Source organism: Siphateles boraxobius, unplaced genomic scaffold, assembly GCF_051911475.1.
Source record: "Siphateles boraxobius isolate OS27281-9 unplaced genomic scaffold, OSU_SipBor_1 204, whole genome shotgun sequence".
Taxonomy (NCBI): domain Eukaryota; kingdom Metazoa; phylum Chordata; class Actinopteri; order Cypriniformes; family Leuciscidae; genus Siphateles; species Siphateles boraxobius.
Window position 1 is genome coordinate 3,077,655 of NW_027508816.1, and position 20,904 is coordinate 3,098,558.

Consider the following 20,904-nt stretch of genomic DNA (forward strand, 5'->3'; position numbering starts at 1 on the left):
ATGATGATTCAATTGTGATTTAGGATTACTCTGGTGTGTGAGTGTATTTGCATGTGTGTGTGTGTGTGTGTGTGTGTGTGTGTGTGTGTTTGCATGTGTGTGTGTGTGTGTGTGTGTGTGTGTCTGTGTGTGTTTGCATGTGTGTGTGAGTGTGTGTGTTCTATCTAGCGGTTTTCACTCTGGATCTTAACGGATGTGTGTGTTGTTCAGTGTGTCTCTGGACATTGCCCCGGGTCGTCTGGTGGCAGTAGTGGGAGCTGTGGGATCGGGGAAGACTTCACTGATATTGGCTCTGCTAGGAGAACTGCACTGCCTCAAGGGACACATTAATATAAACGTAATCAAACGCATCTTATTATGAAAGATTACTGTAACTCTTCTCTGCCGACTGGACGTTAGTGGTGTGTGTGAGCACTGCTTCCCCACCGTCAGTCCTTGAGTCTTTACATATCAGAAAACTGAGACTGGCGAACATTTAGGGCCCTATCATACACCCGGTGCAATGCAGCGCCAGGTGCGATGCAAGTGTGTTTTGCTAGTTTCACTTTCAGCCCGACGCAGTTTTCATTTCGTTTAATTTATTAAGCCCAAAACTCACCCATTACTCATTGAGAGAATAGGGACAACCCTTTTAGAATGCGGTGCGTGCCGACCATTTTTCCTGTCGTTAAACTAGCAAAAGTGGATTCGGACCGTCCCAAGTGACCCACTTTAGACGCTGAACTTAGATCCTTCAAATAGGGCCCAATGTCACAGTTGGCATATTCAGTGGTGGATGTAGGCATGATTATAAGGTTATAAAAATAAAACCAGCAGGGAATGTTCTGTGTAGGTCTGTGAATGTTCTGGGAAGGTTAGCTTTTTTTACAATAAGAACCAAGAGAGAACGTTTCCCAGAATGTTCTTTTTTGGTTCCCCAAAAAATAACCAAACGGGAACCATATGGGAACATTGGGAGAACGTGTTTGCTGGGCTGCACCTGTTCCTGAAGATTGATTTATCTAAGTAGTCAAGTACAGCTATTATGATGAATGTCATTATTTGCATTGAACTTTATATAAGACTGTAGATTGACATAAAAGACTGCTTATGTTATTTACCAATTTTGAAGGTTGTCGTTCAATTCATGGTGATTTCAGGAGAAATCGCTCATTTATATGGAAAGCCAAATCAACAGAGACTGTCGTTTGGTTCACTACTGTTTTAAGGAGAAAATTGTCAGCAATGGTGTTGACTTGTTAATTTACACATGGTTTGTCTTAAAAGCATATTAAAAACACCACTTTAGCCGCGTTTCCACCGTGGTCTAATGTAGCATGAACATTAGGCAAATTAATACGCTAACGCGCACTACTTTACAGTTCCCGCTGGATTTCATCCTCTGAATTTAAGCTTAATAAAGCCTGAACCTTCTCGTCCATCGGCCGAATTTTTCAAACTCCATTGTTGATTCGAATAGCAAACAACTGTTATTGCATGAATCGCAACAGAGGGTGATTGAAATAAAATGCTGCGTGGAGTCAACCAATCAAAATGCAGCATGAACTCGACCAATCAGCATGTTCAGTTCCCAAGTCCCTTCTCTGAAAGTTCCTGAACTTTGATAAAGTACTACCTAAGCAGGGACTTTCTGAGATGGAAATATTTACCCGGAACTTCATTTAGATCCTGCGGTGGAAACACACCGAGTACCAGCCCAGAGTCCCTACTTCCTGTGGTGGAAACACACCAAGTACCAGCCCAAAGTCCTTACTTCCTGCCGTGGAAACACACCGAGTACCAGCCCAGAGTCCCTACTTCCTGTGGTGGAAACACACCGAGTACCAGCCCAAAGTCCTTACTTCCTGAGGTGGAAAAACACTGAGTACCAGCCCAAAGCCGCTACTTCCTGTGGTGGAAACACACCGAGTACCAGCCCAAAGTCCCTACTTCATGCGGGGGAAACACACAGAGTACCAGCCCAAAGTCCCTACTTCCTGCGGTGGAAGCTATAGACATATAAACAATATTAAAAGCTGGATTTTCACCACAGGGGGACTTTAAATGCAGTTACCAATAACACCACTCCAATACTTTACACCACTGGCTGTTGGTCCTGACAATGCAACGGCAATAGTGCATATTCACTGTATTTAGGCTTTCCACGGCTTATTCTCTCGCCCAGGAAGAGTTCACACATGTGCGGAACGGGAACAGGGGTGGGAAACATTGACATTGAACGTTTGATGTTTGATCTGCTGTGCCCCAGGGCATCAATCTGAGCGGCGGACAGAAACAGCGGTCGAGTTTGGCCCGGGCAGTTTACAGCTCCGCTGACGTGTTCCTTCTGGATGACCCGCTGTCTGCTGTCGACTCACATGTGGGAAAACATCTGTTTGAACAGGTCATCGGACCCGAAGGACTGCTCAGAAATAAGGTACCTGTAGGAGACTAATGTCAAAGTCAATACTCAAAAAAAAAAGCAAATCCAAGGCTGAAAAGTTTACAAATTATAGGCTAATTTCACGGTTTTATTTTCTGTCGGATTTTGTTTACGCTAGAACTTTAATTCTGAGAAAGTTATGAGCAAACGTTCTTCCAGTAACATTAAAGGATTAGTTCACTTCATAATTAATATTTCTTGATAATTTACTCTCCCCCACGTCATCCAAGATGTTTATGTCTTCCTTTCTTCAGTGGAAAGGAAATTAAGGTTTTTGAGGAAAACATTCCAGGATTTTCTCCATATAGTGACTTCAATGGAGTCCAATGGGTTGAAGGTCCAAATGTGAGTTTCAGTGCAGCTTCAAAGTCTCGACACGATCCGTTCGAGGAATAAGAGTCTTATCTAGACAAACCAGCGGACATTTAAAAAAAAAATGTAATATATACTTTTTATCCAAAAAGTATGAAAGAAAGACATGAACATCTTGGATGATGTGGGGTTGAGTAAATTATCAGGAAATTTCAGTTCTGAAGAGAACTAATCCTTTAATAGAACATCTGTTCAAAGTTATCTGGTCTTAAACATTAGCACAAAAAGTTATTCATAAATCATTCATGTAACGTTTTATTTCAGAAACATAAAAAAATAAAAATAATGTTACTACTTATTTCAGAACTTTCAGAGAACATTCAAAAGTAACATTCACAAAATGTTTGAAGAATGATGAAACGGAATGTTCCCTCAACGTTCATTTAACCAAGGAAAAACGTTTTTAAAACATTTTGAGTGTTCAGAGAACATTCCGAAATAACTTAATGGGAACGTTGACAAATAGCTGGGATACTCAGTATATTATTATACATGTCAAAAGCACATTTTCTGCTTGAATTAAATTTTTTCCCCTTCTCTTTCCTTGTAGACTCGTATCCTGGTGACACACGGGATTAGCTTCTTGCCGTATGTAGATGAGATTGTGGTGTTGGTGAATGGGGTTGTGTCCGAGGTGGGATCATACAACGCTCTTCGAGCCAGTAAAGGCGCTTTCAATGAATTCATGGAAACTTACGGCAAAGAGGACAGCAAAGCTACTGGCAATAAAGGTTTGTCTACCATCGAACATTTGCATATTCTGCTGAGCTTCAGATATTGTGCTAATTTCTAAAATATCCATCTTAACACATTCTGAAAGTTTTAGTACAGGAGTTGCAATGTCTACATGATTCATGCTTTATTTCTTGGTGCGAGTTGTCTTTCCTCAGTAACACTTTATTTCGATGGTCCACTTTAGACATTCTACTAGCTAGAAGTAACTTTGCAAATACATGTCAAGTTGACATGTAGTTGCAAAGTTACTCACAGTTAGTAGAATGTCCAAAGAATGACTAAAAACCCAGGGCTTCAATAGGCAAGAGTAAACGTGATAATAACACACAGGTGGAAGTAATCAGAACATTATGAGTCCAGGCAATGGGTTATGGCAAATGCAGTCCATGATGTGATTAAGCAGACGGAAGTAGCACCCTCTGGTGGAGATCATGGGCACTCCAGCTGGTGGTTGTGACAATTTTATTGATTTAGTTTTAATTATATATTTGTTTTTAATTCATTTTTAATTAGGCTACATTTTATGAATTAAACAATTAAACAAACACTCGTAAACATACTTTATCAGAGGAAAACTAAATTAAATAACCTGTTAAACATGATGGTATTATGCAATCATTTAAGACATTTCTCCTTACATGGAACCTTTTTGTCATAAAGTGTTCTTTAAAATTGAGTCAAGAACCCGAGGGTTCTATACAGTACCCCAGTGTAACTTTTTTTAAGAGTATATATAATTCTTTATCCAATGTGACGGGTTATCCAATTTGGGGCAGTCATGGCCTAATGGTAACAGAGTTGGACTGATAACCCAAAGGTTGCTGGTTCGATTCCAGTACCGGCAGGAATATGACTGAGGTGTCCTTGAGCAAGGCACCTAACCCCCAATCGCTCCCCGGGCGCCACTCAAGGCTGCCCGCTGCTCCGGGGGTGTGTATCCACGTTTGCAGTGTGTGTGTGTGTTCACTACTCACTACTCTGCTCCTAATGTGTGTGCAATTACTTGGATGGGCTAAATGCAGAGGTCAAATTCCAAGTATGGGGTACCACACTTGGCCGTCACTTTCACTTATGGACAGTATTAGCCAAACTGAAGACCACGTGTGGTCGTGTGTTGCATTATATTAAAGTTTAATGGGAGCAGATAAAGCAGTGTGGAAATTTTCTTCTCCATTTCTTCAATATTAGCCAAAAAGCATGCAGGGATCCACACTATGGAAATTCACTGGAAACAGAAGACCATTTGGACACACTTGGCAAACTCTTTTTAATATCCAATAAAATACACTAACATTCAAAAGTTTGGAAGAATTATGATTTTTTAAATGCTTTTGAAAGAAGTCTCTTCTGCTCACCAAGGCTGCATTTATTTGACAAAAAATACAGTAAACACAGTTATTCGTTTTTCTAATGTTTTCTATGTGAAAATCTGTGATCAATTTCCAGTGATCAAAACTGATGTTTTCAATGTTGAACACAGTTGTGCTGCTTCCTATTTTTGTGGAAACCATGACACATCTTATTTTTCAGGATTCTTTGATGAATAGAAAATTGAGAAGAAAATAATTTATTTGAAATTTAATCTTTTGTAACATTGTAAATTTCTTTACTGCCACTTTTTTTTACTGATCAATTTAATGCATCCTTGCAGAATAAAAGTATTAAATTCTTTAAAATATATATTTTTGAAAGGTTGTGTGTGTTCATAGATTTGGGATGCATGAACAATAAATAATCTCTAAAGCATTACTTAGAAACAAGTATACTTGAAATGCAGTACGTTTTTGCACTACTTGCATCAAAACACATGTGCACAAGTCTTTATGCACATAAACGATGCGATTGATTGTAATTGTGTGGTCAAACAGCAGCAGCTCAGGAGTCCGACTATGAAGAGATCGACACCCTGCCGGCGGGTTTAGAGCCTCAGGCCGACGGCTCTCCAGAGGACATCGTCTCAAACACAGTGAAGAGAGAAAACAGCCTGCGTCACTCTCAACGAAACGGAAGGTAAACCAAACACACCATCGAGAAACATGTTAGAACAACAAAAGATTGTATTCCAGACATGCACTATTTCACACAGATAAACTGAATGTTGCCTCACTTGAGCAAGTATAGTCGTTGCCAACGCACTAATGCACTCTATAGTCATCATGATCTTCACAAATTCAACTGAAATGCGATAACAGACTTCATTGCAAGAGTGCAGTTCCCTTACGAAGGGAACTCAACGATGCGTCCATCGACGCCATGGGAACGCCCCCAGCGTGACTGCGTCTGAAGCATCTATGTCAACTAGTCCAATGGAAAGAATGAGCGTCACGGGCGGGTGACGTCATGACCAGGATATGATAAAAGCACATCCGGTGCAAACCGGCATTAGCTTCTGTTGCCTCAGCAAGCGATCTGTGTTATACTGTCTCTGTCTATTTATTGTTGTCTGTTGCAATTTATTCGGAAACGTTATGGCGAAACAAGTGTACAAGCAGTGTGTTCCTCCCTGCCCGCGTTATTTAACGGGTGGGGACACACACGAGCTTTGTGTCATTTGTTTGGGAGTGGAGCATGCGGTCTCAGCCTTCGAGGGGGCTGAGTGTCAACACTGTGAAATGCTACCGCTCCGCATGCTCCGCTCTCGCCTGTCACTCTTTGATGAAAAGAGTGGGCAGGCTCGCGATCCTCAGGGATCAGGACCCGCGTCTGCCGAGGCGGCGCGGAGAATGCATTCCTGGGGATCGCAAAAGGATCTTTCGGAGGGGTTGGAGACGGGTCCGCGGGCCTTTTCTCCTTCCTTACCCGGAAGATCCAGCGCTCTCCCCCCGGTGTCGGAAGCACGCACTGCGGTTTCTTCCGCCCGGGGAGAGAGCCCTCCATTACTTCAATGCTCTTCCTCCGAGGAGGTCGATGTTATGAGTATGGAGAGTGAAAGCACACACATGGGGGAAAGAGATTCACAATTTATTTCCCCAGCATATGATGAGCTGGTGGATGTTATGTCACGGGCTGTAGAGAAATTAAATATTGAATGGCCATCTGAGAATAAAGGCGCTCGTCCTAAAAGTAAATTAGATGAGCGCTTTTTATCTTCCACGACATTATCTCCACCACGAGGGCTTCCCTTTTTTCCCGATCTTCATAATGAAATATCGAAATCGTGGAATAAACCTTACTCTTCACGACTTTTTAGCCCTCAAGTTAACACTTATTCGAGAATAAGAGGGCTAAAAGAGTATGGTTATGAGGCGATGCCCCAGGCGGAACAGAATTTAGCCAGCTATCTTTCGCCTGGTCCCGCATCGTCCCTGAAAGCCTCGGCTTTGCCCACTAGACCGCTTAAAGCCACCTCGGTTTTAGTGGGCAAAGCTTATACGGCAGCAGGTCAAGCTGGAGCATGTCTGCACACAATGGCAGTGCTTCAGGCTTATCAAGCTGACCTGCTGGGGGATCTGGATAGTAGTGAGGGAATTTCTCATGACGATATTCGAGAACTTCGTCGGGCTACCGATCTTTCTCTCAGGGCTACTAAGGAGACCGCCAGAGCAATTGGGCGGTCTATGGCAGCCTTGGTAGCTACTGAGAGACATTTATGGTTAAATCTGTCAGAGATTAAAGAAAAAGATCGAGCTTTTTTATTAGATGCTCCGCTTGAACCTTCTGGTCTCTTCGGCGACGCAGTCCACGCGGTCGTCGAGAGATTTCAGGAGTCTAAAAAACAAGCTGACGCTTTTAAAAAGTTTATCCCTCGCCGTGTCCAGCCCCCTGGGGCTGCTGGGCGTGAGCAGCCCCAGCCGTCGAGCTCATCATATCGTGTGCATCAGAAAGAGACTGTTGCATCTCGTGCACCTCCACGTAGAGACTGGAGACAGACGCAACCCTCTCAACCGAAGTCTTCTAAGTCGAAGCCGGATCTGAGGACCGTTCTTCAGGCGAAGAAGACTTCGGTTCAAAAAAAAAAAAAAGGTCCTGATGTTCACGCATCAGGCCTGTGGGGACAGCCCCGACCGAAGTGGAGCGGTGTACACCTCATTTTACGGTGCCCGTTCCATTTCGGGGTACTCACGAGACCGTTCTGCCAACCCTGCCACCCTCGGTGCTTCAGGGCGCAGCGGTCTCCAGCGAGTCGCTGATGCTATGCTGCGGCACAGCATCGGTTTCGCGCCCTCTGAGGGGGGCCTTAGAGCGGCCAGTTCAGGTAGTCCCTGCCATTATGTTTCAGGCTCCGGAATTGGCTGTCTCGATAACACCAGAGACCAGCCTCGAGAGGCTGGTTCCCTTAGTAAATTTTCTGGCAGCGTGGAAGCTTCTGCCGAATATTTCTCATTGGGTCCTGCAGATTGTAGAGAAAGGATACAGAATCCAGTTTGGTTCTCGTCCTCCTCGTTACAACGGGGTGCTGCCCACAGTGGTGCATCCCGAGCAGGCTCTGGTAATGGAGCAAGAGGTAAAGGCCCTGTTAGCAAAGGAAGCTATAGAACAGGTGTACTCACCCGACAGAGAGTCGGGTTTTTACAGCCGTTATTTCATTGTTCCAATAAAGGATGGGGGGTTGCGTCCCATTTTAGATCTTCGTCTGTTGAATCGTTCAGTACAGAAACTCAAGTTCAAGATGCTGACACTCAAACAGATCGCGACTCAAATCAGATCCGAGGACTGGTTTGTCACGATAGATCTGAAGGACGCCTACTTCCATATCTCCATCCTCCCTCAGCACAGGAAGTTCCTAAGGTTTTCTTTCGGGGGCAAAGAATACCAATATCGGGTTCTTCCTTTCGGTCTAGCTTTATCACCCCGCACGTTCACGAAATGCGTGGATGCAGCTCTAGCCCCTCTCAGGCTTCAGGGCATACGTATTCTGAACTACATCGACGACTGGCTGGTTCTGGCGGAATCAGAGCAGTCGGCGGTTCGGCACCGAGGTGTCGTTCTCGCTCATATGCAGATGTTGGGGTTGAGGCTCAACGCCAAGAAGAGTGTTCTTTCTCCAGTACAGAGAACCACTTTCCTTGGTGTGGTATGGGATTCAGTGACGATGCGGGCCACTCTATCGCCCGTTCGTGTAGCTGCTATCCTGACAGCCACCAAAGAGCTAAAGCTAGGCCAGTCACGCACTGTGAAACAGTTCGAGAGACTGTTGGGTCTCTTGGCGGCAGCGTCCAACGTGATTCCTTTTGGCCTGCTGTACATGAGACCTTTACAGTGGTGGCTAAGGACCAGAGGGTTCTCCCCGAGGGGAAACCCACTTCGTATGATCAAGGTCACGCGGCGGTGCCTTCGTGCCTTAATTATATGGAGGAAACATTGGTTCTTAACCCAGGGTCCGGTATTGGGAGCTCTTTGCCATCGTGTTACGATCTCGACAGATGCTTCCCTCACCGGCTGGGGAGCAGTAATGGAAGGCCGCTCGGTTCAGGGTCTGTGGAAAAGTCATCATCTTTCGTGGCACATCAATTGCCTGGAGATGATGGCTGTCTTCAATGCGTTGAGACAGTTTCTCCCAGACCTGAGGGGCCATCATGTGCTTGTACGAACAGACAACACATCAGTGGTCTCTTATCTGAACCGTCAGGGGGGTCTGCGGTCGCGTCCGCTCTGCAAACTGGCGCACCAGATCCTCCTGTGGTCTCTGGGGAAGGTACTCTCCCTGAGGGCAGTGTATATTCCTGGGGACCAGAATGTGGGGGCAGACATCCTGTCGAGGCAGGAGCTGAGGCCAGGGGATTGGAGACTCCACCCCGAGGCGGTGGAGAAAATTTGGGAGTTTTACGGCCAAGCAGAGGTGGATCTGTTTGCGTCTCAGCACACAACGCACTGTCCACTTTGGTTCTCCCTTACTCACCCAGCCCCCCTGGGGCTGGATGCTATGGTGCAGACGTGGCCGAGGCTACGTCTGTACGCATTTCCCCCTGTTGCTCTGCTCCCAGGAGTTCTGGAACGAGTCCGCCAGTACGGAATAAGCCTACTGCTTGTAGCACCACGCTGGCCGAGTCGGATCTGGTTTGCGGACCTGATCCATCTCTTAGACGGTCCTCCCTTGGAGATCCCGATCAGGAGAGACCTTCTGTCTCAGGCCGGGGGCACAATATTTCACCCTCGGCCAGAGATTTGGAACCTGTGGGTTTGGCCTCTGAGGGGGCCCAACTCATAGGGAGTGGTCTCTCAGCTGAGGCTGCTGAGACCATCCTAAGCTCCAGAGCTCCAGCTACTAGGAAACTATATGCGCTGAAATGGAAAGTTTTTTCTGTATGGTGTCACCGACATCATTGGGATCCGGTTAACTGTTCTGTGAACACAGTACTCGAGTTCTTGCAGGAGCGCTTTACGTCAGGTTTATGTCCTTCCACACTTAAGGTTTACGTGGCGGCCATTGCGGCTTACCACGCCCTGGTTGGGGGTACATCGTTGGGTCGAGACCCCCTGATTACACGTTTCCTTCGTGGCACACTGAGGCTGAGGCCTGCAACTCGCACTAGGGTGCCAGCTTGGGATTTGGCATTAGTACTAGAAGGCCTGTCTAGGGCTCCATTCGAGCCCTTAGATTCGGTTTCAGAGAAATTTCTTACCCTTAAGACTATCTTTCTGCTAGCTATTTCGTCCCTTAAGAGAGTTGGAGACCTTCAGGCCCTTTCGGTTTCCCCCACTTGCCTTGAGTTTGCACCGGGGATGGTCAAGGCATTCTTATATCCAAAACAGGGATACGTCCCTAAGGTGCCGACCTTGATTCCGAGGCCTATCGTGCTGCAGGCTTTCTGTCCTCCTCCTTTTACATCTGCGGACCAGGAAAGGCTGAACCTCTTGTGTCCAGTGCGAGCACTGGATACTTATGTTCATCGGACATCTTCTATGAGGAAGTCCGACCAGTTATTTATTTGCTTTGGATCACCTAAGAAGGGTCTTCCTGCTTCTAAACAGACGGTTAGCAAGTGGATAGTCGAGGCTATTTCACTTGCATACGAGTACTCTGACCATCCGTGTCCCTTGGTGGTCAGAGCTCACTCAACGAGGGGTATGGCGGCCTCTAAAGCCTTGTTATTTGGGGTTTCCCTCCAAGACGTTTGTGATGCGGCAGGCTGGTCCTCACCGCTCACATTCGTTAGGTTTTACAGTTTGGACCTGGATGCTGCCCCAGGTTCTCAGGTGCTTAGTGCTTAGTTACAACAGACTGACACTCAGGTACTTGGAATTCTGGCGCTTTGGGTATTCTCGTTCCCATGGCGTCGATGGACGCATCGTTGAGTTCCCTTCGTAAGGGAACGTCTCAGGTTACTATTGTAACCATAGTTCCCTGAGAACAGGGAACGAGACGATGCGTCACCCTGCCATACTTCCTGCATCCCTGTGATCGGCTTGCTTCGGCAATTTTCGAAGCTAATGCCGGTTTGCACCGGATGTGCTTTTATCATATCCTGGTCATGACGTCACCCGCCCGTGACGCTCATTCTTTCCATTGGACTAGTTGACATAGATGCTTCAGACGCAGTCACGCTGGGGGCGTTCCCATGGCGTCGATGGACGCATCGTCTCGTTCCCTGTTCTCAGGGAACTATGGTTACAATAGTAACCTGAGACGTTTTGTGTTCACCAAGATTTATATTCATATTTTTTGTCTTCAGTGTGAAAGTAAGGAAGAACAGTTCTCTTCGAAGTAAAAAAGACTCCGGCGATAAGAAAGGACAACGACTGATTGAGAAGGAGACAATGGAGACTGGAAGGGTACATAATAGGAACTAAAAGCTATTTTGACTCTCAATGTTTTGTCATCTGTTTTCCCCTCAGTAATTGTGCAAATTATTTTTTGATCCATGTACAGGTGAAGTTCTCAGTGTATCTTCAGTATCTGAGGGCGATGGGATGGTGTTACGTCACCTGGAGTTTCCTCATCTACTTCATCCAGAATGTGGCCATCATTGGTCAAAATCTGTGGCTCAGTGACTGGACTTATGATGCCGAAGATTATTTCAACACAACCTACCCGAATCATATTAGAGACACGAGAATAGGTGTCTTTGGAGCCCTTGGAATTGCACAAGGTATGAGCAGAGTACTTTTACAAACAGAATGAAATCGAGGACATTATATTCTTGTGATTTAAAGAGGCTAGTTCATTATTTTGGGTGTACTAGAATAGGTTAACATGCTTTTGTACAAAATACACATAATTAGTGGTGCTTGCCAAAAGCAAGGCATCACTATTGTTCCCTTTCGTTGTCACTCCGAGTTACGTCGGATGACGACGAATGGGGTTTCGCTTAGAAAGCCTATCAACTTCGAGTATTACAAAACGAGCCAATGGCAAAGAAATGCCATGGGTCTGCGGAATTTGCATGGCGTAACTCCGCCCCACCTCGTGGGTATAAAAGGAGGAAGCCGGCAGCAAGCAGATATGTTTTCGCTTCGGAGCCAAGTGTATTCTTCTCTCCACAAGCCATCTCTGAATTGTCAGCTTTACAAACGAGTACCTCGAGTGTTGGTGTGACGGCGATCTACGGCGAGAGCGTGCTTCCTGCTGATCTGTTGCAGTGGTCTGCCAGTCGGTGCGTTTCTCCCCGGGTGCTTCAACACTTGAGTTTTCTCTCACTAAAAGAGCTTACACGTGGCACGTCTTTTTAAAGATGTCTCGCCCGTGTACTTCTGGTTGCGGCAGATTGGTATCGGACTCTGATGGGCACGAGCGTTGCATAGTATGTTTGGGCATTGATCATGCTAGAGCAGCGCTCGTGGATGACTCATGTTCTCTCTGTGGGAACATGACCATCGCGTCATTACGGTCGAGACTCCGTGAACTCGCAAGAGTGAGAGTCCCCTCATCCACCCCCCGTCCTGCGGCTGGTGGCCAGGGTGATCTGAGGGTTACGGTCTGGAACAAGGCGCCGACTATGTGTCCGCGACCCCAGCCCCCCTCTTCAATGACGGTGCCCGCTAGTGAACTGCTGATTCCCGCGGGTCTACCCTCTGGTGGCCCGCGTGCTTCAGTTGAAGCTACAGAGGAAGATGCCATGTCTGTTGCAGCATCACTAGGCGGGTTTGACTCTTCTGGAAGTGAGGGCTCGTCACAGCTGCCACCTTCCGGTGTGCATACGGCTGTGCTCGAGTCTGATCCGGAGATGACGGCCATGCTTTCCCGGGCAGCCGCGAGCATCGGACTTGAGTGGAGGCCTCCACCCTGTCCTGAGCGCTCGCGGCTGGACGATTGGTTTTTGGGTAAGGCCGCCGACCCTCGTCCTCGGCAAACCCCAATACCTTTCTTCCCGGATGTGCATGATGAGATCTCGAAGTCCTGGAAGACCCCCCTGTCTTCTCGGGACCGCTCGCTGGTCTCATCCGCCTTTCCTCCCCTCGATGAGGCAGCTGCCCGTGGGTACACTGGGCTTCCCCCGGTTGAACGCTCTGTTGCCATGCAACTATGTCCTCAGAGTGCTTCTTCTCGGGGCGAGCCTAAGCACCCATCCAAAGCCTGTAGATTTTCGTCGACCCTGGTGGCGAAGTCTTACAGAGCGGCGGGACAGGCGGCTGCTTCACTGCATGCTATGGCCACTCTGCAGGTCTACCAGGCCCAGATGCTCAGAGACATGCACGAGGGTAGGACAAACCCAGGGCTCTTTGATGAGCTGCGCGCCGCGACCGACCTTGCTCTCCGGGCGACGAAGGTTACCGCGCGCACCCTGGGTTTGGTGATGTCCACAGCTGTGGTCCAGGAGCGACATCTGTGGCTGAACCTGGCTGACATGCGGGACGCTGAGCGGACCCGTCTGCTTAACGCCCCCTTGTCCCAGGCCGGCCTCTTCGGCGGTGCAGTTGAAGACTTTGCCCAACAGTTTTCAACTGCCCAGAAACAGACCGAGGCCATCAGACACATTCTGCCCCGCCGGCCCGCTGCTGCCTCCAGCTTGCCGGCCGGGCAGACGCCTCGACCTGTTTCCCGCCGAGGGCGCCCTCCTGCGGCTCCCGCCCCTCCCGCCCGGACCACGCAGCAGCCTCCACCCAGGGCCGGTCGCCGAGGAAGCCGTAAGAAGGCCCCACAGCCCTCTCCTGCCCCGCCCCCCGCTAAACGCCGGGCCAAGCGGCGCTCCTGAGATGGGCTGCTCAGGGATGATGATTGTTTCACAGGAGGTGGTAGCAGGACCACTCCTTCCCCCGGTGGAGGGCCGGGGGAGAATCTTTTGTTCTCCACTCCCCGCTGCTCACCCACGGGTGGGCAGCACCCTAATGTGGTTAAAGTCAGAAACAATCCCCTCTTCCCTGAGCTCACAGAGTTCTCGGGCGACACAGAGCGCCGCCCACAAGCCGTGCTCTCCTCGCCCCCCTCTGTCCCAGAGGCGGTTGACACGGCGTGCCGTCCACGGACCGCTTCGCCCCTGTCCCCCTCTGTCGCCAGACCCCTGGCAGAGCAGGCCCCCGCGGGACGACCAGCCTGGTCCTCCCCTGGCCCCCTCTGCCAGGGCGCGGTTGCTAACTGTGCCCCCTCTCCGGGCCGCTATGCCGTCCACATCTGGGCCAGTTACTCCGCTTCGCTGCCCCTCCGGGGGGACGCCTGTGGCTCGCATGATCCCGTTGGTTCAGTTCCTGGGAGCCTGGCTAGAGCTTCCCCGTCTGTCCCACTGGATCGCGCGTACCGTCAGGCTCGGCTATGCGATTCAGTTCGCACGGTCTCCTCCCCGCTTCAGGGGAGTCCGCTCCACTTTGGTCGGTGGCAATGCCCCTATCATGAGAGCAGAGATCGCCACCCTGCTGGCGAAGGGTGCGATCGAGACCGTCCCTCCGGCCGAGATGAGGACCGGCTTCTACAGCCCGTACTTCATGGTCCCCAAGAAAACCGGTGGGTTACGGCCAATCCTGGACTTGCTCGTGCTGAACCGCTCCCTTCACAGGATGCCGTTCAAGATGCTCACCGCCAAACGCGTTTTCGAATGCATACGGCCCCAGGATTGGTTTGCAGCGATCGACCTGAAGGACGCCTACTTTCATGTCTCCATTCTTCCTCGACACAGACCGTTCCTCCGGTTTGCTTTCGAGGGGCAGGCATACCAGTACGCGGTTCTCCCTTTCGGGCTAGCCCTGTCTCCTCGCATCTTCACGAAGGTCGTCGAGGCGGCCCTTGTTCCCCTTCGAGAGCAAGGGGTTCGCATCCTGAGTTATATCGACGACTGGCTGATCCTAGCTCACTCTCGAGATCAGGTTTGCGAACACAGGGACCTAGTGCTTCGGCACCTAGCCCGTCTGGGCCTTCGGGTCAACTGGGAGAAGAGCAAACTTTGCCCCGTGCAGAGGATCTCTTTTCTCGGTATGGACATCGACTCGGTCGCCATGTCCGCGCAGCTTACGAGCGAGCGCGCGCAGTCACTGCTGACTTGCCTAAGACAATTCGAGGGCAAGAGTGCGGTTCCACTGAAACTTTTTCAGAGGCTCCTGGGGCATATGGCATCTGCAGCCGCGGTCACGCCGCTCGGATTGCTTCATATGAGACCGCTTCAGCTTTGGCTTCGCGACCGAGTCCCGAGGTGGGCATGGCAACACGGCACGTTCCGAGTACCAGTTACTCCGACCTGCCGTCAGTTCTTCACCCCGTGGACGAACCTCGTTTTTCTCAGGGCCGGTGTCCCCCTGGCTCGAGCTTCCCGGCATGTTGTTGTCTCAACAGATGCCTCCACCACGGGCTGGGGCGCCATGTGCAATGGACATGCTGCTGCGGGCTCCTGGACAGGACCCCAGCGGCTATGGCATGTCAATTGCCTCGAGTTGTTGGCAGTACGCCTTGCCCTGCACCGCTTCCGAGCGTTGCTCAGGGGTCAACACGTACTAGTCCGCTCAGACAATACCGCCACTGTAGCGTACATCAACCATCAAGGTGGTCTACGCTCCCGCCGTATGTCACAACTCGCTCGCCACCTCCTCCTATGGAGTCAGAAGCATCTGAGGTCGCTTCGAGCCATCTTCATTCCCGGAGCGCTGAACTGTGCAGCCGACGAGCTCTCACGGCTTCAGCCCCTCCCTGGAGAATGGCGACTCCATCCCCAGTCGGTTCAGCTGATTTGGGACCAGTTCGGGGACGCGCAGATAGATCTGTTTGCCTCTCACGACTCGACCCATTGCGCCCAGTTCTATTCCCTGACCGAGGGCACGCTCGGCACGGATGCTCTGGCGCACAGCTGGCCGCAGGGCCGCAAGTATGCGTTTCCCCCAGTGAGCCTTCTTGCGCACACTTTGCGCAAGGTCAGGGAGGACGAGGAGCAGGTCATTCTGGTTGCCCCTTACTGGCCCAACCGGACCTGGTTCCCCGAACTAGTACTCCTCGCGACAGCACCTCCCTGGCCGATCCCTCTGAGGAAGAACCTTCTTTCTCAGGGACGGGGCACCCTATGGCACCCTCGTCCCGATCTTTGGAACCTCCACGTGTGGCTCCTGGATGGGACGAGGCAGGTTTGAGTTCCCTACCACCAGCGGTGGTGGCTACCCTCACTTCCGCTAGAGCGTCATCCACGAGACACGTCTATGCGTTGAAGTGGAACCTCTTCGTCAACTGGTGCTCTTCTCACCGAGAAGACCCCCGGAGATGCTCGATCAGTGTTTTGCTTTCCTTCCTTCAACAGGGTCTGGAGCGAAGGCTGTCTCCCTCCACCCTGAAGGTCTATGTTGCCGCCATTGCCGCACATCATGACCTCATCGAAGGTAAGTCGGTGGGGAAGCACGACCTGATCATCAGGTTCCTGAGAGGAGCGAGGAGACTAAATCCTCCTCGTCCTCCTCTCGTTCCCTCTTGGGACCTCTCAGTGGTTCTAACTGCCCTGAAGAGTGCTCCCTTTGAGCCCCTGCAATCAGTCGAGCTTAAGTTCCTGTCTATGAAGACAGCGCTCCTGGTTGCACTGGCCTCCATCAAGAGGGTTGGGGACCTGCACGCATTCTCCGTTGACGAAGCGTGCCTGGAATTTGGGCCGGCTTCCTCTCACGTGATCCTGAGACCCCGGCCTGGATATGTGCCCAAGGTTCCTACCACTCCCTTTCGGGACCAGGTGGTGAACCTGCAAGCGCTGCCCTCGGAGGAGGCAGACCCAGCCTTGGCACTGCTCTGTCCAGTACGCGCTCTCCGCGCCTATGTAGACAGAACGCAGTGTTTCAGGACCTCAGACCAGCTCTTTGTCTGTTATGGTGGGAAGCTGAAGGGAAAGGCTCTCTCCAAGCAAAGGTTGTCTCACTGGATAGTGGACACCATTGCTTTGGCTTACCAGCAGCAAGGTCGACCGTGCCCCCTTGGTGTGACTGCCCACTCCACCCGGAGTGTGGCGTCCTCTTGGGCTCTAGCGCATGGCGCCTCGCTAACAGACATCTGCAGAGCTGCAGGCTGGGCGACACCTAACACATTCGCCAGATTCTATAATCTCCGAGTGGAGCCTGTGTCCTCTCGTGTACTCGCTTCAACCAGCTAGTACCGGACCCGCTCAGGTGTCTTCGCTTGCTCGCCATTCCACTCATCGGACTGGATACGTGCGATATTTTCCTCAGGTGAGCTTCTCCGAAAGCCCTGAGCTCCTCCAGCACTCCTGACGTCGGCGCCAGTGTCTATTGCCTGTGCGTCGGCTAGGTGCCTCTCGGTGCATGGTCCCTCCTCTGAGCGACCCCCACATGTGTATTTCCACTGTAAGCCTCTCTGAGCGTGTGTCTTTCCCTTGGCAAGCCACCTTGCCACCCCTGGGGTTGAAATATTCCACCTGCGGCTGGACACCCCAGTGTTTTCCATATGCTTCCTTCGGGTCATATGTGTATTCTCTAAGTCCCCCCCCTCCGGGCTGGCATTAATTGCATACTTCCCCTAAGCTTGGGATATGCTTCCCAGTGTACCTTGGTATTCCTGTGTTATATGGAGTCCTTTGTCCAGGCTGACAGGGATCTCGATTTACGCAGGGCACTGGAAGACAGCTGAGAAGGTGGCGTGATTAGACTGGTAACCCCATTCGTTGTCATCCGACGTAACTCGGAGTGACAACGAAAGGGAACGTCTACGGTTACGTATGTAACCCTCGTTCCCTGAGTAGGGAACGGAGACGTTACGTCTGCCTGCCACTTTCCGCTGTACCGCGGGGATCGCCTGAGCTCAGTCTTGGCTCCTCAGCGAAGAAACATATCTGCTTGCTGCCGGCTTCCTCCTTTTATACCCACGAGGTGGGGCGGAGTTACGCCATGCAAATTCCGCAGACCCATGGCATTTCTTTGCCATTGGCTCGTTTTGTAATACTCGAAGTTGATAGGCTTTCTAAGCGAAACCCCATTCGTCGTCATCCGACGTAACGTCTCCGTTCCCTACTCAGGGAACGAGGGTTACATACGTAACCGTAGACGTTCTCTTTTATACTTATTAGTGTTGCTTGCAAAAGCAAGGCATCACTATTGCTATTGTGCATACTTATTAAGTTGGCTTGTGAAATCCTATTTAAACTTATTAGTGGTGCTTGCCAAAGGCAAGGCATCACTATTGTTATTGCTCATACTAATTAGTGGGTGCTTGCCAAAGGCAAGGCACTCCCTATTGTTATTCGTCATACTTATTATTAGTGGGTGCTTACCAAAGGCAAGGCACTCACTATTGTTATTGCTTAAACTTTTTCCAATTTTTAACAAAAACGGGCCCAAAAAAACGCATAGAAGTAACATTGAGAAAAAGTTTGAAGCCTCATAGCTCAGATTGAGGATTTTGCAGAAACGTGTAATTTACCACATTTGAAGAGGCTGACAGGCTCTTTATGAGCATACCTCACAATGGGGTAAAAGTTGCACCCCTAGCGGGCAGGAGCTGCCCAATGTTTTCCCATAGACATTTTTTCTAGTAACACTAACTATTCCGGACAAAAGTTTGGCGTGCTGCTACTCCCGCAGCTTTTGTCACAGACCCATGAGTGATGCATCAAATCGTGCGGATTATTAAAGGAGAACTCCGGCGCAAAATGAACCTGGGGTGTAATAACACACTGGTACCGAGTCGACTGTTCTCTGGGATTCGTTTTCATGATAATCGAGTGTAAAGAGTTTTATCTCTAAAAACTGTTTAGCTTATAACGCTAGTATATGTTCGCTAGTTAATACCACTAACAAGGCTCAAAATAGCCCCCACACTAACACGGTAGCATAATGAGGGTCTCTACATACAAACCGAAGCACTGAGAACTTTGTAAGTGTACAGACAGTTTAATAATAATATACTTTATAAAGACAGTACCATCGCGGAGCCATCTTTGGAAAACAGTCGCGACCAGTCGAACCACGAACGCCGTGCTACGAGCTGAACTGTGACTTGGAATCTCACAGTTCAGCTCACTTAGCACGGCGTTAGTGGTTCGACTGATCGAAGCTGTTTCCCAAAGATGGCTCCGCGATGGTACTGTCTTTATAAAGTATATTATTATTAAACTGTCTGTACACTTACAAAGTTATCAGTGCTTCGGTTTGTATGTAGAGACCCTCATTAAGCTACCATGTTAGTGTGGGGCTATTTTGAGCCTTGTTAATCATGTTAGCATAATGCTGGCAACAGGTTAATCATGTTGCGTCATATTAGCAAAATGCTAGCAACATGGTAATCATGTTAGCATGATTCTAACGACATGCTAATCATGTTAGCATCATGTTAGCAACATGCTAATCATGCTAGCATGATGCTGGCAACAGGTTAATCATGCTAACGTCATATTAGCAAAATGTTACCATCTTGTTAAATCTAGCTATACACACCCTAGCAAACGGGTGGTGAGTTTTGCCACTGCAAACATCACTTCACATTTTCTTCTGGAAATGTACATTCTAGTTAGTGGGTGCTTGCCAAAGGCAAGGCACTCACTATTGTTATTCATCATACTTTGTTGGAGCCATATTTAGAATTTTTTGCACTAACAGAAATATAAATTAGTAAAGATTAAAGGTGCAGTGTGTGATTTTTAGCGACATCTAGCGGTTCGGCTGCGAGTTGCACTAAGGGATCAGCCCACTGCTCACCCCTCCCTTTCGAAGAAGCTACGGTGGCTAAAGTTGGACAAACATATCGTCATCTGAGACAGCAGAGAATAGCCAGAGTAAGCCAAGAGTGTGTAACATTGTCACTGTTTCTGTACCACAGTCCATTATAAACCACATCATGGATAAAGTTTACAAAGCCATAGTCAGGTGAGGATCAAGGGTCTTAATATATAATATAATAATAGTAATCAGCTGATTGTCTCACAAACGTAACCAGCACATTTCCCCCCACATAGCAAACCCATTATACAGCGAGGGAGAAGAACCACATGAAACTATGCAACTATATATTTTTTCTAACAGGGTAGTAAAATTTTAGCTGGCTAAATATGAGCTGTTACTGTGGCTGAGCTGGTTAAAGCGTAAAGCCTTGTTTAAACTCGACGCGTCCGCATGAACCCAAAGGTGCGCGCGGCAAAAATGGCATGATTGTAACAGCGCGCGCCTCCGCATCCCCTAGACACCATTTACTACACACAATAGGCTTTTTTTCTCTGATTTTGAAAACTCTTCACGATCGACTTAAAATGCTTCCAAGATCGACTTGTCGACCGCGATCGACGGGTTGGTGATTCCTGTAACGTTACTGTTTTACGGTCAATGACAAGAGTACTTATCAGCTGTCTCACAAACCTAACCAGCACATTTATCCCCACATAGCAAAGCCATAACACAGCGAGGGAGAAGAACTAAGTTACATGAAACAATCCAACTACATATTTTACACCACTGACAAGGGAAAAGTCACTACTCACGGTGTTTATGGCTATAGCTTCTAGCTTTCTGCTGTTTCTCTTTCAAGGTAGTGACGAAACGCGCTCTGTAGCGCTGTGTGTTCGCTGTCGGCTACGGTAGAAACATGACGTCACAATATGTCGACCTTCATAGAAGGGAGTGCCTGCGGTTATGTAGATATAAATGTCTCATTCTAAGGTAATAAAAACATTATGGTTTATTAAGTAAGTTCTTTATACACCACTGAAAACATAGTTATGGATGTCATATTGCATTTCTGTTAATATATACTCAAAATTTTTACACATTGCACCTTTAAATTTGATTTATTTATTATGTATTACAAAATATTATGCTTTAAATGTACAAGGGAATTTTATGTTTTATGTTTAATACTTGTACTAACCTGGTCAAGTACATTTATTGACTCCACCCCCTTTTGATGCGTCACTACGATGTGTGAGTGCAGGTGTTCATAATGAAATAGGATTGTTTGGCACAGACAGATTAGAGTATGGAGAGCAACAGTTTCTTCAATCGCATGAAACATATTTTAAGAGATACCGCTGTTCACACTGATCTGAAGTGAAGTGTTTTCTTGGATGTTTATTTTGTATCTTGTTTGGAAAGTAAACCAGAGA

At 48.7% G+C, this 20,904-nt stretch overlaps 1 protein-coding gene across 1 annotated transcript in view; it reads left to right on the forward strand.

The window, feature by feature from the left end:
* The window catches only part of LOC143745436 (ATP-binding cassette sub-family C member 2-like), a 117,553-nt gene that overhangs the window by 61,162 nt on the left and 35,487 nt on the right, over positions 1 to 20,904 (forward strand). Inside the window, exons 16-21 of the mRNA XM_077237532.1 lie at positions 211 to 337; positions 2,249 to 2,416; positions 3,345 to 3,525; positions 5,398 to 5,539; positions 11,143 to 11,242; positions 11,340 to 11,559. Of these exons, the coding sequence (XP_077093647.1) occupies positions 211 to 337; positions 2,249 to 2,416; positions 3,345 to 3,525; positions 5,398 to 5,539; positions 11,143 to 11,242; positions 11,340 to 11,559 (938 nt within the window). The remainder of the gene's footprint in view (positions 1 to 210; positions 338 to 2,248; positions 2,417 to 3,344; positions 3,526 to 5,397; positions 5,540 to 11,142; positions 11,243 to 11,339; positions 11,560 to 20,904) is intronic.